We start from the raw sequence: 27,115 nt of genomic DNA on the forward strand, positions 1-27,115 counted from the left end.
GTTTGCATGAGCAGAGGCATAAGTGGGATGCTCATGCTTATGATGGCGTCGTCTGCACTTACCAGTGCATTCCTCAAAACACTGAAGGACTTTTCAGAGGTCTTTCAGCTTTGACCACTGCACACCAGACAACTCCTTGTCTGCCTTCAAACTGCCTGCCCGTGTATCCTCCCACAAATGCATTACAGCCTGCCTCTAAACCATGTTTAGGGTGGAGTTCCACCTTGCTGCAGCGTCGATAATTAGGCGGTGCTTGGGAAAGTGGAGCAATAGCTGCAGCTTCTGCATACGACTGGAGTGTACGGGCGACTGGCGGATGTGCGAGCACAGTCTTCGCACCTTATGGTGCACGGCTGTTAACTCCGGATAATTATTGAGGAAGCACTACACCGCCAGGTTCAAGGTGTTAGCCAGGCAAGGTATGTGTCTGTGTTTTGAAAGGGCTATGGCTGCCACAAAATTCCGGCCGTTATCACTAACTACCTTGCCTGCCTCAAGATGTAGACTGCCGCCCAGCCATGACTCAGTTTGTCTCTGCAAGTAGTTGGCCAGTACCTCTGCGGTGTATCTGTTGTCGCCCAAATGCATCATCTTCAACACAGCCTGCTGACGCTTACCACTAGCTGTTCGATAGTGGGACACCTTGTGTGCAACACTGGCAGCTGCGGATGGATTGCTTGTTAACTGCTCTCTGTGCAGGAGCCGCAGCTGCACATAGTTAGCACTATGTACATTGTGTCATGTGTACAGTGCAGTGAGACTGTTACCGGCCGAGTACTGTGTGTATGGCTGTGTCCCCTGTATGCAGAACCCCACAGCTCCTGTGCACGTCGTCCCTTTCTCCACCACCACTAGCATGCGTTTCCCCCTCCCGCAACCCCCAGCCTGCATCTCCCTCCTCCCCACCACCCCCAGCATGCGTCCCCCTCCTCCCCGCCATCCCCAGTGTGCATCCCCCTCCTCCCCGCCACCCCCAGCATGCGTCTCCTGCCACCCCCAGCGTGCGTCCCCCTCCTCCCCGCCACCCCCAGTGTGCGTATCCCTCCTCCCTACCACCCCCAGCGTGTGTCCTCTGCTAACCCCAGCATGCGTCTCCTGCCACCTCCAGCGTGCGTCTCCCTCCTCCCCTCCACCCCCAGTGTGCATCTTCCCCCTCCCCTCCACCCCCCAGCGTGCATCTCCCCCCTCCCCACCACTCCCAGCGTGCATCTCCCCCCCCGCTACCCCAGCGTGCGTCTCCTGACACTCCCAGCGTGCATCTCCCTCCTCCCCTCCACCCCCAGTGTGCGTCTCGACACTCCCAGCGTGCGTCTCCCCCCTCCCCGCCACCCCCCAGCGTGTGTCTCCCCCTTCCCCGCTACCCCCAACGTGCGTCTCCCTCCTCCACTCCACCCCCAGCGTGCGTCTCCCTCCTCCCCGTCACCCCCAGCGTGCGTTTTCCCTCTCCCCTCCACCCCCAGCGTATGTCTCCCCCCTCCCCTGCATTTTTTATGCTATTTTTCAGCTGCTTTTTCCATTACCAGCATAGCCTATGAGATTTCAGATTTCATACACACATAGTTTTTTTGTCATCAGGATTTTGTGCTTTGCAGCGTTTTTTAGACATAGAGCATGTCACTACTGTCACCAATTTTTAAGCGTTTTCCACCCATTAACGGTGAAAGTCAAGTCAAGGACAGCCGGATGTGACCTCACACTCGGCTCTGCTACATCTAGATGGCAGTCTGAATGATGATTCCATTCAGCCTGTCATCCAGCAGCGCGGACCCGAACCCCATTCACTTGAATGAATAGGGTTCGGGACAATACAATAGAGTGTTTGCTGCGCTATCATATGCATGACAGAGGGGCAAACACCTCTTCTGATCGGTGGGTTAATCCTCCCTACCGGTCAGAGAGCCGCCGTTCCCACGCTGTCTAATGACAGCAGGAGCCTGCAGCTGTGATCGGTGGTATAAAGCTTACCTCCGGTTACTGGTGTCCGCAGATGGGACTATTGATCCCATCATCCGACACCTCCAGCCGCTAATTACAGTGAGAGCAGGAGCTGTGGATGGGAGTATTCAATAGCCGCTTCTGCGCTGTAAATAAATTTTAAAAAAACGGCGTAGGTTCCCCCTGTTTTTGACATCTAGCCAGACAAAACTCACAGCTGGGGGGCTGCAACCCTCAGCTGTCAGCTCAGCAAGGTTGGTTATCAAGAATAGAGGGGTCCCCACATAGTTTTTTTAATCATTTAAATAAATAATTAAACGGCATGGGGTCCCCCCCATTTTTGACAACCAGCCTTGCTAAAGCAGACAACAGGGGACTGATATTCTCAGGCTGGTAGGGAGCCATTGAAAAAAATGCACCAAAAACGCGACGAAAAATGCACCTAAACCTGCGCTTTTTGCCACATCTTCTTTCCTGCCAAGAAATCAGGTTTTGATTCAGAAAAAACTTACTCTATAGTGTGTGTAGTTTGAGGTAAGAGAGGGAATGTTAGGGATGAGCTAGCAAGGTGAAGGGACAGGTAAGTGATGCATACTTGCGGACATGTGTGGCACTTGCGGTTTTGCACTTGTGATGAGACAAAAAAACACCGCTAGCAGCATTTCGTTTTTTTCTATTGCTGCAAGTAACACATTTGCCGGATCACGGCAAAACCATAAGTGCCACACGTGTCCGCAAGTCCCATAGGGAATGAATGAGTCTGAACGCAGTGTTGCCGTAAATGATTCGTTACGCGGCAGATACGGAAAAACTGCCGAAAAACTGCCTGAATTCAAGTCTCCAGGTCCAGATGAATTACACCCCAGAGTACTGAAGGAGATAGCAGAAGAAATTTTTGAACCCCTCTCCATAATCTTTGAAAATTCTTGGAGAACAGGAGAAGTGCCAGAAGACTGGAGAAGAGCAAATGTTGTTCCTATCTTCAAAAAGGGGAAGAAGGTGGACCCAGGCAACTATAGGCCGGTGAGTCTGACTTCTATACCAGGAAAGATCTTTGAACAAATTATTAAACAACATGTATGTCAATGCCTGGATAAGAATGAAGTGATTAAACAGAGTCAGCATGGGTTTGTAGCTAATAAGTCATGTCAGACTAACTTAATTTCCTTCTATGACGGTATCACTGATTGGGTGGATCAAGGAAATGCTGTAGATATAGTATATCTTGACTTCAGCAAAGCATTTGACAAAGTCTCTCATACAATCCTTATTGAAAAAATGACTAAGTATGGAATGGACAAGGCAACTGTTAGGTGGATTCATAACTGGCTTAGTGATCGGACCCAAAGAGTGGTCGTAAATGGCTGCACATCCAGTTGGAAGAATGTCTCAAGTGGGGTACCACAGGGCTCTGTCCTGGGCCCTGTATTGTTCAACATCTTTATCAACGATTTAGATGAAGGAATTGAGGGTAAACTGATTAAATTTGCTGATGACACAAAGCTAGGAGGGATAGCTAATACTAGAGAAGAGAGAGAGAGGATTCAAAAAGATATAAATAAACTGGAGAAGTGGGCAGCAACTAACAGAATGGTTTTTAACAGGGAGAAATGCAAAGTACTACATCTGGGCAATAAAAATGAAAAAAGCATATATAGAATGGGAGGAATAGGGCTAAGTGACAGCACATGTGAAAAAGACTTGGGTATACTAATAGATCACAGACTGAATATGAGTCAACAGTGTGATGCAGCAGTAAAAAAAGCAAATGCAATTCTAGGATGTATTAACAGAAGCATACAGTCTAGATCACGTGAAGTCATTATTTCCCTCTACTCCTCTTTGGTCAGACCTCATCTGGAATATTGTGTCCAGTTTTGGGCACCACATTTTAAAAAAGACATCAACAAACTGGAGCAAGTTCAGAAAAGAGCGACCAGAATGGTGACCGGTCTGCAAACCCTGTCTTATGAGGAAAGGTTGCAGGATTTGGGAATGTTTAGTTTGCAAAAGAGAAGACTGAGAGGAGACTTAATAGCTGTCTACAAATATCTAAAGGGCTGTCACATTGTAGAAGGATCAAATTTATTCTCATTTGCACAAGGAAAGACTAGAAGCAATGGGATGAAACTGAATGGGAGGAGACACAGATTAGATATTAGAAAAAACTTTTTGACAGTTAGAGTGATCAATGAGTGGAACAAGCTGCCACGAGAAGTGGTGAGTTCTCCTTCAATGGAAGTCTTCAAACAGAGGCTGGACAGACATCTGACTGGGATGATTTAGCGAATCCTGCTTTGAGCAGGGGGTTGGACCAGATGGCCCAGGAGGTCCCTTCCAACTCTACCATTCTATGATTCTATGATTCTATGATTCTATGAAAAGAGGTGCTCCATTATGTCAATACAAAGAAATGCTGGTTACAATAATCATAAGAAGCACAACTGATCCTGATTGAAGGTCCATGTGGAGAAAAAATGCGCTATAAATCACATACTGTATAGGTTTTTCACAGGGAAGAAATGTATAACATCCCCACCTAGTGGTCAAAGCAATATTTCCCAGCGGGAAAATAGTATTATATCTTTTCGTTTTGACTCAATGCTTATGTGCTTCGGTGCTGTCCTGTTACTAAGCACTTGCATTCTACATTGTTAGCATTTCAACGTTCATTGGGACCCATGAGCAGTCAGTCAATTTTGCATTTGGTCACTTTTGCATACTTGAGAGTGGATTTATAATTGACATTATGCCCATTACTGTAGTCTATGTAGTTGTATTAAACATAAGAACATATATATTACTGTGGTCTGTATAGCAACCCATTAGAAATAAGTATTTGCACTTAACTATATTTATTTCTAATACTATACTTACGTGGACTCTCTTAGGCTGGTTTTACATTTGCGTCTTTGTGCGCGGCGTTTCATCTGCATGTGTCATGCATACATACAGTATATTTAACATGGTGTACGCAGGGAAAAGCGTTTTCTTCAGTTCACATGTGTTTGCATACACATTCGTCTTTTCGTGGTGTGCGGAAGTGTCCGGCGAACGCAACATGTTGCATTTTTGGATGCGTCAATTAAGCGCTGCCATACACATGCGGATGATTGCATATGGAATGTGTCAAAACAGCGCATTACTGTCTATGAGAACGCAAGGACATGCGTACGCTTGAGTTTGATATGCATGCGTACTTTTAATGGGTTTGGCCTGGAAGTGATACACCACCTGCTAATTGCCAGCCCTATAAAAGGAAGTGAGGACACTGCAAGGCCATTACTCTCTTGCCTCTGTGAATGTGAGTATCAGTCTGATATGTAAGCTTTGAAAATGTCTGTCTGTCTCTGCAGTCTTTACTCTGTACTATTTTTTTTTCTATTCCTTTGTAGACTGCTGCTCCGGTGAGAGGCATAGCTAGGGTTTTGGTTCAGGGGGGGCAAAATTTCTGAGTGAGCTCCTAACCAGGTAACTTTGATTACAACTGGGTGACGCACCCTAATAGTGGATGGAGGAGACATGTTAGGCATCAGGTTCTGGGCACTGCACACCAGGAATCTCAAGCCTTGCCATCTGCAGTCTCCCATTCCCCTCTGGCCACAGTGGAGCCTGCTCAGCCAACTCTATGATCCCAGCATTCTGCCCACACCAGAATCATGGGTTCGATTGCTGCTGTTGCCACCTCTGGTCCAGTTATGGCAATGCAGCCTGTCCAGCAGCAAAAGACTCCAGAGTCTAAGTTCTCCCTTCGCTCCACTGAGCATGCTCAGGAGACAATCTCCCATTGGGGATCAGGAGTCACATGCTCAGGTCCTGCTCCAGTTCCGATTGGTCCATCTGGAGGATCAGGAATGTCTCTGAAAGGCATGGCTATAAAAGGCACACATGGCCGCCCAGCCATTCGCTCTGATAGACTCTAAGGCTAATGCATTTAGTGTATGTGTGATGATGAATGAATGAGCCTGGTGACTGACGCATTATAATTCCCCCCTCCTTGGATATTACGTATGTGTTATGGTGAGGGATTAGAGTCAGTACATTAGCTCTACTGTTGTGAGTTCATTTTTCCCTTCACCATTGAGGTCTGATGAACTCCCTCCTCTGGTGAAGGAAGGTAGTGAGACTGATTACCAACCACCTGGGCAGCTAGATGATAACTGGGTGGCTGGAATTGAGGACTGGATATAAGGCTGCCGACGCCCTTCTTCCTGGCTGGTGATTTTCCTGCTGGATTCTTGGAGACCAGTCTGATTCCTGCGTCTCAAAGCTAAGTTTTTCTGCTCTGCTTTGTACTCTTCAGATTTGTTTTTGTTTTGCCTTGTTTTTTGGGAGTTCTGCCATCCCCGGCCGGGGGTGAGCTGAATTCCATTTTTGTCTCTGATCTTTTGATCTTTTGCTCTGTCTACAGAATATACCTGAGTGCTGATATAGTCTTTTGAAGCCTAGCGACTTCAGGGCCTGCTTTTCCTATCAGTCGGTTGGCTCATTTTGATAGGGTTTTTGCGGATGGCAGACAGCAGCTTTCCTATCCTGTCCTATGTAGTTAGCTTGGGCCCCATCATTTGCTCAACCTATCTTTCTATCTGTGTTAGTGTTTTCATCTTGCTTCACCGTCATTATATGTTGGGGGCTGCCTATTGCTTTGGGGTCTGCTCTGTGGCAGTTTAGTTTCCCCCTTTCTGTCTTTAGGCTATGTAGCTCTCCGGCTGTGATCGAGGGGTCTAGGGCACCGTAGGAACCCCCCACGGCTACTGCTAGTTGTTGTGGATAGGTTCAGGGGTCTGCAATCCGATAGCTGCCAACCTCTCTGGTTTTTCTGGACTTAGCTGGTATTTTGTTTTTTCCTCCTTCGGTGACTCATCATAACACTCTACACTGCATAGCGCTGCAGTGATGCTCCACATCCACCGCTAGCGCTTAGGGCGTCGGCCAGTATAGGCCTCCTTGGCCACTGCTATTGCAGCGTCTGCTAGTTATGCCGTGCGCTTTAGTAGCGCTTTCCAGCCCGGTTATTAGGCTGGTTAGTGGCGTCCATCAGGGCGGATACTGCACACGTTGCAGCAGTGGTTTATACCCCATGACTTGTGACGTTAACAGGTTGCAGTTGTTCGCCGGCAGGCATGTGTTACGTGAAGTAACGGCGCACATGTCTGTTAGCACCAGATCAGTGGTTACGCACCGGTGTCCGGCTTTACTCCTACACACCTTTCCCTCATTGTTTAGCAGCAGTTGGTCACCTCTGCACGGTGGGCCCTGGGCTACGAACGCACAATATATATTATTTCATCTTTATTATTTGGTGCATTCCGCCAGCCCCGTAACATTATCATAGCACCAGGGCCTGGCTAACAATGACGGACGAGCAGCGCCTGCAGCGATATGTCCAGCAGCTGGAGGGCAGGTTGTTCGCCCTCGAGCGCTCAGCCTCAGCTGCGGACGTCACTGCAGTCGCCGTCCAGGCGGCAACAGAGGCGGTCTCCGGCGCCTCTATGTCCATTCCTGCCCCGACATTATCCCGTCTCCCGTTGCCCGACAAGTTCTCGGGTGACAGCACCACCTGTAGGGGATTCGTGAGTCAGTGCTCTATCCAGCTTGAGTTACTGGCCACGCGATTCCCTTCTGAGCAGGCTAAGGTGGGGTTTATCATCTCCCTCCTGTCGGGCAGGGCGTTAGAATGGGCCACTCCACTGTGGGAGCGTGGTGACCCCGTGGTTCTGAGCGCTGCTCAGTTTCTAATGTCCCTAAAGCAGGTCTTTTTGGGGCCACAGGTCACTCACGACACCTCTCTCCAGTTATTAGCACTAACACAGGGATCCCTCTTGGTCAGCCATTATGCCATCCGCTTCCGGACACTGGTTTCCGAGCTGGAATGGCCTGATAAGACACTCGTCCCTGTGTTCTGGAGAGGTTTGGCAGAGCATGTTAAAGATGCTCTAGCTACCAGGGAGGTTCCCGTTAGTCTGGAGGAGCTGAATACCCTTTCCACCCGCATAGATCTCCGTTTTACGGAGCGCGGGTTGGAGCGTGCACAATCCAGACAGAGGGTTAGGTTGGCTCCCGCCTTCTCTAAACCTCTTGAACCCCCTGCTATAGGAGTAATGCCTCCAGAGCCTATGGAGGTGTCTCGCACCAGTTCCAATTCGCACCCGGTGCGAATCTCTGCACGCTGTTACCAGTGTCGACAGTCTGGTCACCTGGCTAACAGGTGCCCTCAGCGGTGGAAAAAACGATCGCGTCCAGTGGTAGTTGGAGGAGGTCTACTTGATAAAGGAACTTTCTCCTCCAAGCTGTCCTTCCGAGGGACGTTAGAGAGCGGTGCTGCCACCTGGGAGGTAGAGGTCTGCGTGGACTCGGGGGCAGAGGGAAACTTTATGTCCTCTGCCTTCGCCCAACGGCACGCAGTTCCTTTGGTGCCACTTTTTCACCCCATGACCATCAGGGTGGTCAACAGTTCAATCCTACTGTCCCAGATTACACCCCAGACAGCACCCTTGGGGCTCTCAATCTCGCCATCCCACCACGAGACGTTGTCCTTGCTCATTATGCCTGAGGGCATCGACCAGGTTCTCCTAGGAGTTGCCTGGCTCTGTTTCCACTCTCCTCATATTGAGTGGTTCTCGGGAAGAATACTGGGATGGAGCAAGGACTGTGAGGGAAGGTGCATAAGGGGCAGCGTTCAAGTAGCCTCTACCCAAGTGCCCACGGATCTCTCCGCGCTTCCCAGACACTACCAGCAGTATGAGGACATCTTTTCTAAAAATTCTGCTGAGACACTTCCGCCTCATCACCCCTACGACTGTCCGATAGACCTTTTGCCAGGCGCGGAGCCTCCTCGAGGCCGCGTGTACCCTCTATCCCTCCGGGAGACGGAGGCCATGTCACAATATATCTGGGAGAACCTGGCAAGAGGATTTATTAGGAAGTCGGTGTCACCAGCAGGGGCAGGGTTCTTCTTCGTACAGAAGAAGAGTGGAGAGCTGCATCCTTGCATTGATTACAGAGGTCTAAATGCTATAACCGTGAAAAACAAGTACCCTCTTCCCCTGATCTTTGAGTTGTTTGACAGATTGCGGGGGGTCCGGATCTTCACTAAGCTAGATCTACGGGGGGCTTACAACTTGATCCGCATACTGGAAGGGGACGAGTGGAAGACAGCCTTTAATACCAGGGATAGCCACTATGAGTATCTGGTCATGCCCTTCGGCTTCTGTAACGCACCTGCTGTCTTCCAGGACTTCATGAATGATGTCTTTCGCGATATGCTCTCCACCTCGGTGGTGGTCTATCTGGATGACATCCTCATCTTCTCTCTAGATTTGGCCTCTCAATGGAGAGACGTCTGTAAGGTCTTCGACCGTTTGCGGGCGAATTCTCTCTTTGCCAAGTTGGATAAGTGTCAATTTGAGCAGGAATCCTTGCCGTTCTTGGGTTATATCATCTCAGCCCAGGGGTTGGCTATGATGGATCCTGCCAAATTGCAGGCAGTAGTGGACTGGCAGGAGCCCCACTCTCTTAAAGCAGTACAGCATTTTTTGGGCTTAGTTAATTATTACCGCCAGTTCATTCCGCACTTCTCCACACTGGTGGCTCCTTTGGTTGCCCTCACCAGAAAGGGAGCCAATCCAGACATTTGGTTGGAACAGGTCTCCACGGCCTTCTCGTCTCTTAAGACCGATTTTGCTGGCTCTCCTATCCTCCATCGTCCCGATGTGGATAACCCTTTTATCGTAGAGGTAGATGCCTCCTCTGTCGGTGCAGGGGCAGTCCTTTTCCAGAAGGATGGCCAAGGTTGGAATCATCATTGCTTCTTTTTCTCCAAGACCTTCTCACCGGCGAAGAGAAACTACTCCATTGGGGACAGGGAGTTGCTGACAATGAAGTTGGCTTTCTCTGAATGGAGACATCTCCTGGAGGGAGCCCGGTTTCCCTTCCAGGTATACACCAACCATAAAAACCTGGTGTACTTACAAACGGCCCAGCAGTTAAACTCTCGCCAAGCCAGGTGGTCACTTTTCTTCTCCCGCTTCCGCTTCATCCTGCACTATCTGTCCGGAGAGAAGAATGTCCGGGCTGATGCTCTCTCTCGCTCGGTGGGGTCAGCGGAGGAGGAGGAAGCTAAGCCTCAGCTAATCATCCCCTCTGAGAGTCTGAGGACTATGGCTCCGGTCACTCTTGAGTCAGTGCCGCGGGGCAAGACCTTTGTCCCTGCCCGCCTGTGGCCAGAGATTCTCGCGTGGGCTCACGCCTGCAGGGTGGGTGGTCATTTTGGTACTAGACAGACCACGGAACTCCTGGCAAGGACCTATTGGTGGCCGCACATGGCTCGGGACACGAGTACATTCAGGCATGCGTCTCCTGTGCTCGGAACAGGTCCTCTAGGCAAAGGCCAGCTGGGTTACTGTACCCCTTGCCGGTGGCAGACAGACCCTGGGAGATGGTCGGCATGGATTTTGTGGTCGGCCTGCCCAAATCCAGTGGCAGCACGGTGATCTTGGTGGTCACCGATCATTTTTCTAAAATGGAGCATCTTGTGCCACTCGCGCGGCTGCCTTCTGCTCATGGTCTCACCACGCTGTTTCATAAAGCGCGTATTTCATCTGCATGGTATGCCGGACAAGATAGTTAGTGACCGGGGTCCCCAATTTGCGTCTCGGTTTTGAGGGAGCTTTGCAGTCTGCTCAGCATTGAGCTAAATTTGTCCTCCGCCTATCACCCCGAGACGAATGGGTTGGTTGAGAGAGCTAACCAAACTCTGGTCACATACATGCAACATTTTGTCTCGGCCAGGCAGGATGACTGGGCATCCTTACTACCGTGGGCAGAATTTGCTCTGAATAATGCAGTGGCTGATTCCACCGGTCAAATCCCATTCCTCCTTAATTACGGCCAGCATCCGCGCATTCCTGTCCCGATGACAGTATCTTCCACTCTTTCCAGAATGGCAGACTGGGCAGTGGAGGCTCGCGACATCTGGTTTCACACTCAGGATGCCATCCGGGCCTCTAAAAAAGAAAAAACAAGGGAGGGGGCGCAGACATAGGGCTTCACCTGGTATAAATCAATGAAAATGAAAAAAGTACTCTGAAGTACTCACCCTTTATGGGTTGTGTTCAGACACAACCACTCACAACATTTTTTGCAGTTGTATAGCTGCTGCAGAGCTCGTGCAGGTGGAAACGTCCACTAAGAATCACAAGTTGAGGATCAAGAAAAGCACTTCTGAGCAACCGCGCTGCTACAGTGACACAAATTCTTCAGAAATCCATATAAATATTTCAAGTTCTTTATTAAATGTACTACAAAAACTACGCGTTTTGAGGAGACAAACCGCACCTATTCTTCAGGTTACAGTACAGAGTACTGCCCACACCAGCATCATGGGCGCCTAGGGCGTCGGCCAGTATAGGCCTCCTTGGCCACTGCTATCGCAGCATCCGTTAGTTACGCCGTGCGCTTTAGTAGCGCTTTCCAGCCCAGTTATTAGGCTGGTTAGTGGCATCCGTCAGGGCGGATACTGCACACGTTGCAGCAGTGGTTCACACCCCGTGACCTGTGACGTTAACAGGTTGCGGTTGTTCGCCGGCAGGCACGTGTTACGTGAAGTAACGGCGCACGTGTCTGTTAGCACCTGCTCAGTGGTTATGCACCGGTGTCCGGCTTTACTCCTACACGCCTTTCCCCCATTGTTTAGCAGCAGTTGGTCACCTTTGCACGGTGGGCTCTAGGCTGCGAATGCACCATATATTATTTCATCTTTACTATTTGGTGCGTTCCGCCAGCCCCGTAACAAGATGACTGCGCTGTTACTGAAAATAATCTCTATATTAAGACCAACATGGATATTACCGCCATATGGTCAGTGGTAGATACCAGTCCTACAAAACATACAAGTGATTACTGGACAGTTATAGTTGGTGACTGTTCTTTCTGATGGAATCGTTCACTTTTCACGTCTTTTCCATCTGGCCCAGACCGACATTTACAATGTCTCCAGCCAGGAGGGATAGCTAATACTAGAGAAGAGAGAGAGAGGATTCAAAAAGATATAAATAAACTGGAGAAGTGGGCAGCAACTAACAGAATGGTTTTTAACAGGGAAAAATGCAAAGTACTACATCTGGGCAATAAAAATGAAAAAAGCATATACAGAATGGGAGGAATAGGCCTAAGCAACAGCACATGTGAAAAAGACTTGGGTATACTAATAGATCACAGACTGAATATGAGTCAACAGTGTGATGCAGCAGCAAAAAAGGCAAATGCAATTCTAGGATGTATTAACAGAAGCATACAGTCTAGATCACGTGAAGTCATTATTTCCCTCTACTCCTCTTTGGTCAGACCTCATCTGGAATATTGTGTCCAGTTTTGGGCACCACATTTTAAAAAAGACATCAACAAACTGGAGCAAGTTCAGAAAAGAGCGACCAGAATGGTGACCGGTCTGCAAACCCTGTCTTATGAGGAAAGGTTGCAGGATTTGGGATTGTTTAGTTTGCAAAAGAGAAGACTGAGAGGAGACGTAATAGCTGCCTACAAATATCTAAACGGCTGTCACATTGTAGAAGGATCAAATTTATTCTCATTTGCACAAGGAAAGACTAGAAGAAATGGGATGAAACTGAATGGGAGGAGACACAGATTAGATATTAGAAAAAACTTTTTGACAGTTAGAGTGATCAATGAGTGGAACAAGCTGCCACGAGAAGTGGTGAGTTCTCCTTCAATGGAAGTCTTCAAACAGAGGCTGGACAGACATCTGACTGGGATGATTTAGCGAATCCTGCTTTGAGCAGGGGGTTGGACCAGATGGCCCAGGAGGTCCCTTCCAACTCTACGATTCTATGATTCTATGAGGACTCGGCTACAGAGAATACAAGAAAGACACGTTTCACTTCTCATATTCCAGCCCCATCACCATGTATCCCCAACCTGCACAAACCCCTCATCCTACCGATACCCCAATGCTGACCAGCTGCTGCTGTGTGTCCCTATTACTGCACCTATTGTGTGGTTCTGTGTGACCTCTAAATTCTAAAGCATCCCTCTATAATATAGTAATGCCGGGTGCAAGTGCCCCAGAAAACAGGGCCCACATTTTGCCCCCTAGAATGTAATAATGCCCTGTGTGTACCCCTTTGACAGTCACAGTAACCTGAGTTCCCCTATAACAATAAGTGCCCACTTTAGATTTAATAATGTCCTGAGTCTCCCCCCATACAGCTCCCCTATACACAGTATAATGCCCCCTCACTGTATACATACTGACCCCTTAATATCCCCCAATGATGGCTCCAACACTGTATGATGGCCCCCTCACTGTAATCTCCACATTGTATGAAGGCCCCCTAGATAGCCTCCATATAGTATAATACACCAGATAGTCCTCAATATAGTATAATGCAGCCCCCATAGGCAGTCTCTACAGTATAATGCAGCCCCCCCATAGGCAGACTAATTGTATATTGCAGCCCTCCATAAGCAGACTGTAATATAAGGCAGCACTCCCTCCATAGGCAGACTGTAGTATAAGGCAGCCTCCCCATCCCCTATAGGCAGACTGTAGTATAAGGCAGCCCCCCATCTCCTATAGGCAGACTGTAGTATAATGCAGCATGCCCCATCGCATATAGAAACAGAGAGAGACAAAGAACAGAGAAAGAAAGAAACAGAGAGAATTTAGAGAATATACTAAAGCAGCCTGGCTCCCATTGTAATGCCCACCTGAGCCTCCCGATGCAGGACATATCATGATCCGCTCACATGGCCGGCATCCCCGATTCCAAGGCAATCCCACTGTCCGTGCTGTCAGAGGACATGGTGATGGATCTGAAGCATTCCCTGAATTACCTTCATGGTTCCGTCACAATCTTCTCCCGAAATTACCTCACTTCCACTTCCAGCACAGCACTTCAAGTGGAACGTTACGTGCGAATTTTAAAGTGCTCCTCGGGGCTCCGCCGTGTACTCCTGTGTCTGGGGGAAAGTAAGTTCCTGGCCGGGACAGCTGGGCAGACTCTCAAAATCGGGAATGTCCTGCTGGATCTGGGATGTTTGTTAGGTATGAATGCTCTCCACCATACACCTTGAACACGCACGGCTCTGCACACCTCATACACGCACGGTTCCGCTTCGTATGCTTTGTACACACATGGCCCCGCTCCGTACACCTTGCACACACATGGCTCCGCTCCGTACAGCCCGTACACATGGCTCTGCTCCATACACCTTGTACACATACAGAACCGCACACACCATAAACACACGGCGCCGCTCCGCACACCCCATACACACGCAGCTCCGCTCCATACACCTTGTACACACATGGCTCCGCTCCACATAACATACACACGCGGGTCCGCTCCGTACACACGTGACTCTGCTCCGTACACCTCATACACAAACGGCTCCGCTCACCCCATACACACACACGGCTCCGCTCTGCACACCCCATACACACACGGCTCCGCTCTGCACACCTCATACACACACGGCTCCACTCCGTACACCTCGTACACACAGCTCTGCTACATCCACACTGTAAACCCCTCCTGACCCCAGACAGAAACTTCCCCTCATCCAGCACCATGACAACCAGCACAGCAGAGTCTTTCAAGTGAGGCCCCTGATCATGTGACCCCTGACTTCGCCCCTCCTGTGACCTCATCACAGGTCCTGTGCGCACAGAATAGCCCAGCAACATCATTGCTGGCTGTGAGGTGGGGACCCACTGCTGGCACCCGGGCCCGCCTGCCTGCTCAGGGGCCCATAGCGGCAGAGCAGGGAGATCAATTCTCCTTGCTCTGCCGCAGAATGTAACTGTATCGATGTTCTGCGCACGCCGATACAGCTAGTAGTGTAGCTCCGAGTGGGCCACCTCAGAGCGCAGGGCCCGGGGCCACCGCCCCCTCTGCCCCCCTGGTAGCTACGCTGCTGTCTCCTGTCCTTCTGCTCTGGTCCTTCTGCTCTGGTCCTGCTGCTCCGGTCCTTCTGCTCCTGTCCTGCTGGTGCTGCCGTCCCTGTTGCTGTGCTGCCTGACTGCTGCGCTGTTGGATTACTGCCTGTAATGTAAGTATTGGTGTCTTTTTTTTGGCTCTTAATAAGTTTAATTTTTCTTCTCTTTTTTCTGTGGTGTTTCACTTGACTGCTGCCTGCGATTACAACATGTCCTCAAGTGAATCATCCCAGGGTGGACATGACAGTGATTATGTAAGCACATATACTGTTTGGTATGTATTGACTGTTATTAGTATACATGTGAATCATGTATTTTCTTTACAGGTATCTGACAGGGAAGAGCAGCAGCAGTCACGGAGAAATGAATCTTCCCAGAGTCGTCGGGCCCATGTGTCTCAGGAGGAAAGACTGAGTGTAAGTATTCATTATCAGAGTTGTAATTTAATTTTTTGTCATTTTTACTTACCAATTTTTTTTTCCATTTTTTCTATAGGTTCCACAACGTGATCGCAAACCAGAGATCGATAATGACACTTATTCAATCAGTGCAAGAGCGAGCAGCGTTGTGGGACCCCCGTGATCAGAACCATTCCGACGCAGTCTTGATTATATGACTCTGGGAAGAAGTGGCAAGATCGCTGCTGGATGATTGGGACCATGCCACACCACATTCCAGAAAGGATTTTTGTAAGTATTTCAATGTGGTCTGATGCGGCAGTGAACCTGATAATGTATGTGCATTGTTTAGCAATTTTTTTCTTTTTCATTTTTCCCCTTCACAGCGAAGAGTATAAAAGTCTGTTTGGGTTCGATGAAGTATCGCTTCAACAAGGACTTGAGAGAGGAGATTCGGGTTCGAAGTGGTGCTGCTCAAAGGCTGAGAAAATACAAATATCACTGACAGCTTGCGTTTCTGAGGCCTGCACTTGCTCAGCGAACGTATCTTTTGTGTTGTCTTACCTCACAATGACTAGGATACCCGTCGACTCAACCAGCGCAAGTGACGTTTCCACCACCACTGGACATTAGGACAGTACCCAGCTTCACCACACAGCTGAGTGCAAGTGCCACCATGCAGACATGCCATCTACATCTCAGCCAAGTGCCACCATGCAGACATGCCATCTACATCTCAGCCAAGTGAAGCACCCCAGGACCGGAGCCAAGCAAAATGGCTAAGATCCAGCAAAACCTCACGTCAAAAAAACTTTGAAGAAATCCAACCCACCACCTCAACCCTCAACCTGTCCTCCCACCTCAACACTCACCTGTCCTACCACCTCATCGCTCACCTGTCCTGCCACCTCAAACCTCAACTGTCCCTGATTCTCCGTTTCCAAGTGTGTCCCCACCTTATGCTCCTTCTGTCCCTTCCAATTTGTCAATTTCTTCCACTTTGTTTGCCTCTCCTAATGTGTCCTCTTCCCCCAATGTTTCATCTGCTTCCAAGGTGTCTGACCCACTCCTCCAAGTATCTGTCACTTCCCCTGTAACCACTTCCCCAACCACTCCTAGCCAATCATCCCAGCCCAACATCCCCCATTTCCAAAATGTCACACCATTGGGCAGAACAAGAAGCAGACATTACAGACATTAATTATTTTTCAAAAATTTATTAATGATGAAATAAACATTGTTTTGAGTTTTGTTAATAAACCCTTTTTTTGGTTCACAATCACTGTCTCTGTCTTTTTCTATGTCTTTATTTAAACATGCGTGTAGTAACGGGTGTACTCAAGGGGTTTTGGAAAGGTGTTAAGTAATCAAACATAACAGGTACATTTCACTTACACCATTTCATCTTGCTAAGCCACACGTCCAATATCAGACACAAAGTAGGCAGCAAATTTATCTCTTGTTTGGGCAACTGCCACTGTAGTCCTCATAGGGTGAGTGTGGTAATCCTGCATTGTGATAGTAGCAGGTTCCTCCAGGTTGGGTCAATGTTTAGCCACGATGTAGTTGTGAAGACCCACACATGCCTTTTCAACCTGGTCAATAGTATGAGATTCAATGGCTAGCACACGATAGGTACGGGGGTATGGTGCTAGTGAAGGAGGCTCATGAGTCCCACATAAATGTCTATTAGAATCACTGCACACATACACTTAAGGAGTATTTGCTTATTAGTGAAATTTATTGAAAACAAGTGCTCTTATAGTGATTGCGACAGAATGATGCAGAATGGTCACTCCTCCTTGCTACAACTGAATGTTAACACACTCCACCGTCTCGCCACCACCCCACATAGAGCGACCGCTCTGACCCTGGCTAACCTAAAGGCATAAGTGACCATTACCTAATTCAGGACAGCCCTTAGTTCAGAACTACTACGGGCATACTCGCTGTCCCTATTTTGATCATAAGGACCACATCCTTCATGAACCACTACATTGTTCAAGGCGACGTATGTGATCAAGGTCTTGAATGACCGAAACGTCATTCTGTCGCAATCACTATAAGAGCACTTGTTTTCAATAAATTTCACTAATAAGCAAATACTCCTTAAGTATATGTGTGCAGTGATTCTAATAGACAGCCTGGTCAATAGTGACAGCCAAAAATCAGCCTGGTCAATAGTGTCAATTTTAAGATTAATGGATTTTCCCAAAATGCGCCATTTTGACATCAGGAATCCAAAGGCGCACTCAACAGTTCTTCATGCCCTTGTTAATCTGTAGTTAACAATCGTTTTTGTGTGGTTCAAGTTACGACTTGAGTATGGTTTGATGAGGTTGGCACACATTTGGAACGCCTCATCCCCAACAACAACAAAAGGCATTGGTGGTCTGTAAGTGTTGGGAAGAGGTCGTGGCTGCGGAAAATTAAAATTATTCCCATACAGATGTTGGCCCATGTCAGAGTTTTTGAACGTCTGTGATTCATTTTCTCGTCCAAACGACCCAATGTCCACGGCAACAAATCTACACTCAGCATCTGCAATACCCATTAAGACTATAGAAAAGTATTTTTTTTATAATTGTAATACTCTGATACACTGTCAGCAGGTTTCTCAATCCTAATATGTTTGCCATCCACAGCCCCCAAACAGTTGGGAAAATTACACATTTCCATGAATTTGGCAGCATTTTCCATCCATAGTTCAGTTGTGGGTTGGGGGAGGAATTCATGGTGCAAAACCTCACATAAAGTACGGCATGTTATACCAACAATCCCAGAAAGTGTGAATACTCCAATCCTGAATTGGAAATGTAAGGATAATAATGTCTCTCCAGTAGCCAGGAATCTGCGGAAAAGAAAATGAGAAACAAAAATCAGTACACTGCTTAGGGTTAGGGATAGGGTTAGGGTTATTTGTGACAGGAGTTTCTTTTTCAGAAGATTAAAGAAATAGGGAGCACTACTTAAGGGTATATATAAAATAGAATCTAATATGTACAGGGGTGCTGAACAATGCACAGAGAGTAGCATGCAATGAAGAAGAGAAAAAGATCCATGCATATATAGGCGCGCACCCAAAAATAGACATATATACAGTACATACAAATATGTGTATAGATATATTGGTAGACAAAAAGACCACGATAAAATCATTTAAAAAAGGACGAAACACAGAACTATAAGTCCCATGGAACAACAATATGTCAAAATACAATACCACGTAGAAAAGGTATATACATGTGGGAAAACGATTATCAGGCTCCTGACAGCGCTGGCGTGCAGCCTCCGCTGAACAGGGACTCAACCGTACTGTAGGGGCCCCGGGGACAGGAATAGCTGGAAAGTACAGATGCACAGGACCTGAACGCTGAAGCTTTAGCAAGCAGGCACAGGACCTACGGTCATGTGACAGCAAGGGGGCGGGGTTTAGCGTCCTGCTTTCAGAGATAGTAGAAAACTCAGAGTCGGGCAAAACGGAGGTCATACATAGTATGGGCAAACGAGGTACAGAATCATGAGTCAGAGAATAGTCAGGCGTAGCAGAGGTCATACACGAGATGGAGACAGAAGTACCAGAGGGGTGATCAGAGGGGAGGTCAGGACAAAGCCAGGGTCATACACGGGACGGACACACAAGTACAAAATCAGAATCCAAGAGACGTAAACCAAGGCCAAACCAGATCATACACCAAGCAATCGTACCAGGACAGGTGAGAGCACAAACGGAGCAGGGTCGGGCACACTCAAACTAGAAGTATAAATGACAGGGGAGGGTCCTCACCTGAAGCTATAAAAACCCTCCCCAGACCCAGAAGGAGGCTCTACCAATTAACCCCTACACCGCCTGCCCAGCATTCTGAATAAACCATGACAACGATCTCTAGAAAATAGCAGTGCATATAAACAGTCTCCTAATGCATGAGTATAATGCCAACCTGGGCATCCCCAGGGGGCTGTGAGGAGAGGAACCTTGTATAAAGCATCAGAATGCCCATAGAGTGCTATGGGAAAGAAAATGTATGTTTGGAAAGAAGTCCCTAAAGCAAAGGGAGTTCTCCCTAACGTGCAGAAACAAAAGTAAACTGCAATAGAGATAACGCCAATAGATAAATGAAGGCTCAAATAGCCAGCAAGTCACCAAACAGAGCAATCCATGTCAGAACATCAGGGACGTCAGGACAAAAGCAGCAATGGTCCCAGGACAAAAGTGATGTGGGGAGCCCCACGCGTATCGCTGCTAGCCGCAGCTTCGTCAGGGGAAGTATTTCTTTTTCAACACTACATACAGTACCTCAGGGTGACCAATAGACGTTCCTCAGCAGGAAATGCTCGACGGAGCTGTGTGTCCTGCCTCCTGATGGATCCTCTGACATGTTGCAGCAAGTCATGGAAGCTGTGATGTGACATTCTTGTGTAATCAAAAAACTTCTCCGGGTTTTCACACAGCTCAGTGTACAATGAGTGGTAGGCTCCACGGCTCCCTCGGACTTCTACAATGGGGTGTTGCCAATACAGATGATGACGTCTTCTCTGTCTTTCTCTTCTTCTTTGTTCTTGACAAGCCAAAGCAAAGGCATGAGCAAATTTCAAAGACAAATCCAGATTAAGCATGAAGCACTCTTTGCTAATAAGATCCATCTTTCAGCTAAAAACAGCATCAAAAGACTAGAATTTCATCAGTGCAGTATGTCTATATATAGAAATCCCATGAGACACGCCCATAGTGTCATCTGGTGTCAAGGCAATTGTAGAATCATAGAATCATAGAATCGTAGAGTTGGAAGGGACCTCCTGGGCCATCTGGTCCAACCCCCTGCTCAAAGCAGGATTCGCTAAATCATCCCAGTCAGATGTCTGTCCAACCTCTGTTTGAAGACTTCCATTGAAGGAGAACTCACCACTTCTCGTGGCAGCCTGTTCCACTCATTGATCACTCTAACTGTCAAAAAGTTTTTTCTAATATCTAATCTGTGTCTCCTCCCATTCAGTTTCATCCCATTGCTTCTAGTCTTTCCTTGTGCAAATGAGAATAAAGTTGATCCTTCTACAATGTGACAGCCCTTTAGATATTTGTAGACAGCTATTAAGTCTCCTCTCAGTCTTCTCTCTTGGCAAAGCATTGGGAATATCAAACACAAGTGCATAAAAACCACAAACGCATGCAAAAACACCTACTAATGCATGCACACAGCGTTCTTTTGGCATCTTGCGTAAGATGAGGATAAAAAACGCTGCGTTTGCATGGGTTTGCATGTATTTTTGCATGCGTTTGCGCATGCAGATGATACGCTGCTCACACAATTGCAAATGTGAACCTAGCCTTACTGAGAGACTGGTCTGTGATTTAATACATACAAAGTCCCCATTTTTGGTATCATACTCCACTGAATTAGAATTAAGCATTTACATTTTATCATTTATATATTTTCTAATTCATTGTACTTATTTGTGGAGCGCCTCACTGAGAGATTCACCTACCGTATGTTATAATACTATTTTCCCTCTGAGGTATAAAAACTGTTCAGATATTGGACTTGTTGGACGTGTTGCCTTCTCTCAGTATTGTTTTCTATCAGACTCAATATGTATATATTGCTTTGCATTTTGAACCTGTGCTGCCAGCCTTTCCCTTACACTGTGTGGCCACATCTCAGTCTTCATCCTCTGATCCTCATATTTCTGCTTTGATCCACAGGTCAGTTGCTGCAGGTCTGGACTGCTCTAGAGTGGCACCTGGTGACTACACTAACAGCCCAAGCCCATCCTCCCCGTCAGAGGTTCTAGTGAAGAATGAGTAGTCTCTTAGTTACACCCCTTCAAGGTAAGCCCAACCAGTGGTGCAGTGGGTCCACACCCACTGTTGTCACACATATTGTATAGTTACTGAAGACCTTTGGCAGACTGCAGAGTTATTGAAGAGCTACAGGCCGACAAGAGGTAACATGGAAACCGCAGACAGGAAGCATACAAAAATCTGGAGTAACAAGAAAGTCTAAATACCATGGAAGCCGCAGACAACTAGGAGTCATACTGGAAACCAGGGAGCACACAACAGAGGTCCTACAAGACAGGGAGCAGATAGAAGACAACTCTGAAGTAACAAGAAAGTCTGAAAACCATGGAAGCCGCAGGCAGATAGGAGGCATCCAGGAGAGTCTAGCCAGTTAACTGGAAACCACAGGTGTCTTGGAGACTGGACAGGAATTGTGCATAGACAGGACTTTCTAGTATGTCTTTTTCTAGTATGTCTTTTAGTCTAATACCAATACCAGGTGTGTGTCTTGGGAGGCCTTATATAGGCCTAGAAAATAAACACATAGGAGCATGCCAGTGCACTTACAAAGCCTGACGTGGAGAACAAGAAAGTCTACCAAACCAGGGTGAGGGAAGCAAAGCCCGGATCCAAGACAGGAATGTTATAAGTTTCTTCTCCCAGAGAGTTCACTTTCCTCTGAATTTTGGTAAAGGCATGGTGTAGGACTCTTTGTACTGAGACGTTCAGCTATGTAAGGCATATTCTCATTATGTCCTCTGTAATAGGGCTATTGGATGATAGATTAGGATCTGGTGTAAAGTCTAAGAAATGCTTGGTGATATTAGATCAATTATGTCCTGTTCTGGTGCATGTGACAGAAAGTCAGAGGGTGCCGATTCAGTGAAAGCTTCTAAGTAAAAGGTAAAAAGAGGAGAAGCTGTTCCCTAACATAGGTGAATGGCTCTTGGAGGCCTCACTCGCAGAGGAAGCATTCTGCTGGTCTCTTATGCCAATGCCATCTTGCGTATTTTTGGAAGCAGGGAAGACTTTTGCAATCTTTAGAGGACTCCTTTTTTCCCTCGTCTTCTTCATCTCCTTCATGAGGCCCAAAGTTTTCCTTGCTTGAGAGCAAAGTTGGATCCAAATAAGCTCGATTGAGCTGCTTTCCAGCAGAAATGCACACAGCCTGGTTCACCACATGTCCCTCTACTAGCCCTCCATGATATGTCACTTGTTGTTTTACTAATTTTTAGAACAAGATTATACTCAGCCTTCCAGATGCTTGCTTCCAGTATTCCATCTAGTTTATGTTGCATCTGATTATAGGGATCCTGTCACTAAATTCATTCTACCCAAACTATAGACAACATAAATCAGAGTATGGCTGCACAAATGTATCCAGGTATGTGTTTTACTATGAAATGCTGTGACATTTCAGAGAAAACATAGTTTGAAAAGTTGGCAGAGGCTGTAAAGAGAGACCTAAATATGACCACACAGCCTTTGCCAGCTTCTTCCCACCCGGCTTCAGTTGATTGACAAATCTCTCCCTATAATTCTGGGTCGCCCTCCCAGGGCCGTGGGGTACTCGTACCAAACAGGTATCAGTGGGATGTGTCACAGCAGCGGTGACCCTGACCATGGCCCTGGGCGCCCAAGTGATAGGAAGATGTGAATGGTGGAAGGTAGTTAGATGAATAATTCGTGACGCCACCTGTGGTGTTCGGCAAGAGAGGTGTTAAGCCGACGCTGTAGACAGATTCTCCGGGACAGATGGTGTGGTGCAGCAATGATGTTATAGCCCTCCACAGGCAGGGCTGTTGTCCCAGGGCAGTGTAGATGTGGAGACACTTAGATGGTGCAGTGTTTGGCGAAGGGGATGTAGCAGTGCCAGGCGGACGAACACAGGAAGGAATGGAGGACACCAGTGTAGGTAGTTCCAAAGCTTTACTCAAAGTCTGCAGTGCCCGCTTCCGTGCCATGTCCTCCGGGTCAGGGAATCAAGCAACCTTCAGGTAAGATGGAATGCTCCCTTCATACACTCCGCCAACCTTTGTGCCTTTTCTGAACGTCTCCTCTATAGCGCCTTTAAGTGTGAAGATCTCCTAGTACTGAGTTACATTGGAGTTCCTCCTGACAGATGTTCCCAAGAACTCTACTTGTACGGCAGACAGCTGTAGCCTGCTTCGGGGACTCTCTACTCCTCAGTCCCGGCTCTCTATCTGTGTTGCTGTTGTGCCCTCAAGTCTTAGATGAGAGTAGGGCATTTACAGCCCACTACTCCACAGGTGTCTGCTGCAGAACCATTAGTGTCCATACAACCTCGGGGACCAGGCCTCGGCCTTGCGCTTAGAACTTCTAGGCAGGGTTCTTCCTCTAACCCACGACCTCTGTGTTCCCTTTCACTCCTACGTTCCGTACTTGTCTTTCCATCCCATGGATGCTCAGGCTTTGGTTCAATGTCTTTCTCCTTCTTTCCTTTCCTGTGCCAGCCTGCTCAGATCACTGAGGTAGCTGCAGCACTCCTTCTTCCATCTCTCTTCCAGGGATCCCCACTCCTCTCTGAGTGGCTTCCTTTCTCAGACTCTCCTTCTGACTGACCTCTAGTCCTAAACCATCCCACTCTTTTATGTATTCTAAACTCCACCCACCTCCCAGCACGTTTAGTGTTCCAAGCAGGGAACCACCAAAGGTGCTCTGCTTCTCTCTAAGCAAGGAGCCGCAATGTGGTTTTGCTGAACTACTCTATTGTGTTGGGTGCGAGTGTTGGAGCGTGGTCAGGAGCCTCCAACTTACTTGGATTTTGGGGCACCACACCTTAGGAAAAGGTGCAGTACCTCTGTGACAACTGAGCCTCAGGGGCACCACATACCCCCCCGTTAAACACAGCACGTCCGCGGGCTGCAAGGTAAACAAAGTTGACAATACAGGAACTTACAAATTTTTGTAATGCTGAATAAACATTTCTTATACTAAACTTCCCAATGTGAGAGGCACTCATTCTTGAACATTGCAAACAATTCTTAATTAACGATCTAAAATCTTAAGTCAAAAGTGCAATTTTCTATACAATACTTAATTCAAAGTGCTATTGTCTGTTACTCACTACCACTTCAGTATTCTTCATCAACACATTTCTTTTCTCTTAACTCTGAGTGACAACCGTGGTGCCTGGTTCATCATCTACATTTTCAATTCTTAATTATTCTCTATCCAAATCTCTTATCTCTTTATTTAAACATTCTATATATATAAAAGCCATTTACATAAGACACATCATTATCAAATACTTCACATTAAACTTTTCAATAATTCTTGTAAGTGCTGGACACTCCTCCCAGCCGGGATCTCTTGCAGTGTCCTTTGATTGGAGTCATGCTCCAAATGAGGTAGACGTTATCTTCGCAATGTGTCCTATGTAAAACCAAGAGAGGGCACCTAAAGAGGTGCAAACTATTTACAACTGCAGTTCTGGACCATTCAACGTTCATGATCTCCTTAGTTCAAATGGAAAAGGCTGCCAACAAAACAGGGCAACACTGGAAAAACAAAACTAAAACATAATGGAAAAACAAAGCACAACTGTGCAAATACCCTCCTGGGTAACGAGAGTTATTTTACTGCAGGTTACTAGTGATGGTCCCCTCCTGGGGTTCTGGAAGCTGATGACTGGGAATTGCTACCAGATGTGATACTTTGGGTGTCTTCATCCTGTTGCTGGTTGCTTGCTAAGCGCATGTACTCCGCCTCCCACAGGGAGAGATAGGGACTGGTTGGGGTAATTGAAAGGGCAATGGAAACATCTACTGCCTGCGGGGACGGCATATCCGCTACCACCGATGGCACTTCTGCTGCTGTCGGTGACTCAGCCGGCGCTGTCGCTGGTTCCTTGGAATCCGATTCTTCAGTGTCCATCGGGACCTCGGCTGGCAGCACTGCAGCCTGGGGCTGCCGGCGGAGGTCAATTGGGCCATTTCTATTTGTGGGTTCCGTTCCCAGACTAGGGTCAGGTCGGGGGCGGTGGTCGTACCTTATGCCTCCAGGCAAGGTTCCAGTCCCGGCACCTGGTAGTGGACAGGGGCAGCCACAACTCCCGGAGTTGTTGATGGGAAGCACCGCAGTTGGATTCGGGCAGGGGCAAGGCCGGTTTCGGCCGGGGTCGTCGGTGGAGGCCAGTGCAACCGTGCCCGGTCCAGATGGGGACGCAGTCCCGGCTCTCCGTTCTGCTCCAGAGCCCTCATATATCTCCTCCGGACGGGACTCATCCAATGGCAATATCGGTTGTGAGATGGTGGTGACCACTGCAAAGGGTGTATCAGCGGTCGTAGCCTCCACAGAGGCGGCCTGGGGGCGAGGGGCTTCTCCTCCCCCCGTTCTTCTGTCTTCTTTTCTCTTTCTATCATGGCGTTCTGCCGTTCTTCTCCCTCCTCTCTTTGTCCCTTTCCCGCCACTGGATTCTGCCCCTCCTTCTTGGGGCGGCGTCGTCTTCCAGCGCCTCCATACCAAGCCAGTATACGAACCCCTCGGGGGGTGGGCCATGTTGCTGTCACATAGTAATTCAGGCAGGGGAGGCCCAAGACTGTTTGCGGTCTTTTCCTAGGACCTCCCATCTCATCACGCCCTTCTTCTCCACGCCAACGGCCATTTTTAATGTTCATTTTACAGTCTATTAAATTGGGTTTTCTGCACATTCTCAAAAGTTTTAAGTCCAACAAATCTCAGACACACAGAACCCGATGGCATCGGGTCTCATCATCCTGTTCGTGACGCCAAGTTGGGTCACCCTCCCAGGGCCTTGGGGTACTCAGTACTGGGCCGGTATCAGTGGGATGTGTCACAGCAGCGGTGACCCAGACTGCGGCCCTGGGCGCCCAAGTGATAGGAAGATGTGAATGGTGGAATGTAGTTAGATGAATAGTTTGTGACGCCACCTGTGGTGTTCGGCAAGGGAGGTGTTAAGTCGATGCAGCAGACAGATCCTCCGGGACAGATGGTGTGGTGCAGCAATGATGTTATAGCCCTCCACAGGCAGGGTTGTTGTCCCAGGGCAGTGTAGATGTGGAGATACTTAGATGGTGTAGTGTTTGGTGCAGGGGATGTAGCAGTGCCAGGTGGACGGATGCAGGAAGGAATGGAGGACACCAGGGCATGTAGATCCAAAGCTTTACTCACAGTCTGTAGTGCCTGCTTCCGTGCCATGACCTCCAGGTCAGGGACTCAGTCAACCTCCAGGCAAGAAGGGAAGTGCATTGAGCAGCAAGGTGGTGTGCTGGTGAAAGGGGAAAAAAAAAAAAAAAACTCTTTTAAATCTTCTACCTGAGCGAGTGTGAACGAGCTGAGTGTGACCTGAGCGTAAGTGCGAACTGTGGTAAGTGTGTGACTTGAGATTCTGTGACTTTGGATTCAGGGAGTTTCCAAGGGAGGTCTTACTGAATTGCTATTATATTAATACTTTTTTTTTTTATTTAAATTTATTTTTGCTTATCTTATTGTCTGGTGCAATCCCCATTAGGATGTGCTCCACTATTGCCAATGCCATCCAGTGCACGTCTTGCCGCATGTATGAAATCCTTGAACAGCCGGTCGAGGGTGCATACTGCTGTGCAAGATGTGAGCACGTTGTGCATTTGGAAGCCCAGATACTGGATCTAAATGTGCAGCTGGCAACACTGAGATCCATAGACAATATGGAAAGGAGTCTTCTGCTCACTGAGCAGACGCTCAATGGGATAGATGAGGGGGGGATGCTAGGTTGGAGCTGCAGGACAATGAAGCAGCTAGCTGGGTGACAGTTAGAAGGCGGGGTAGAGGGAAGAGCACCAGGGAGGCTAGTCCTGATCTGGCACACCCCAATAAGTTTGCTAAGTTGGCAGATGAGGGGAGTGTTAGTGCAGGAGTAGCACTGCTGCAGCAAGGCATGTCCTCTGAAAGCCGGAGGAGTGTCTGCTCCAGTAAGGGGGGAAATAGGAGAGCAGGGCAGGCCAGACAGGTTCTGGTAGTGGGAGACTCAATTATTAGGGGAACAGATAGGGCAATCTGTCACAAAGACAGAGATCGTCGAAC

The 27,115-nt window shown here is 48.0% G+C and overlaps 1 protein-coding gene across 1 annotated transcript in view; it reads left to right on the forward strand.

Moving 5' to 3' along the window:
• Positions 1-27,115, forward strand: part of CHADL (chondroadherin like) — a 564,691-nt gene that overhangs the window by 184,517 nt on the left and 353,059 nt on the right. The window contains exon 2 of the mRNA XM_073572981.1: positions 20,993-21,118. Within this exon, the coding sequence (XP_073429082.1) occupies positions 21,088-21,118 (31 nt within the window). The 5' untranslated portion in view covers positions 20,993-21,087. The remainder of the gene's footprint in view (positions 1-20,992; positions 21,119-27,115) is intronic.

This window comes from Dendrobates tinctorius, unplaced genomic scaffold (genome assembly GCF_039654945.1).
Source record: "Dendrobates tinctorius isolate UK_male_01 unplaced genomic scaffold, ASM3965494v1 ptg000033l, whole genome shotgun sequence".
NCBI classification, from domain to species: Eukaryota; Metazoa; Chordata; class Amphibia; order Anura; family Dendrobatidae; genus Dendrobates; species Dendrobates tinctorius.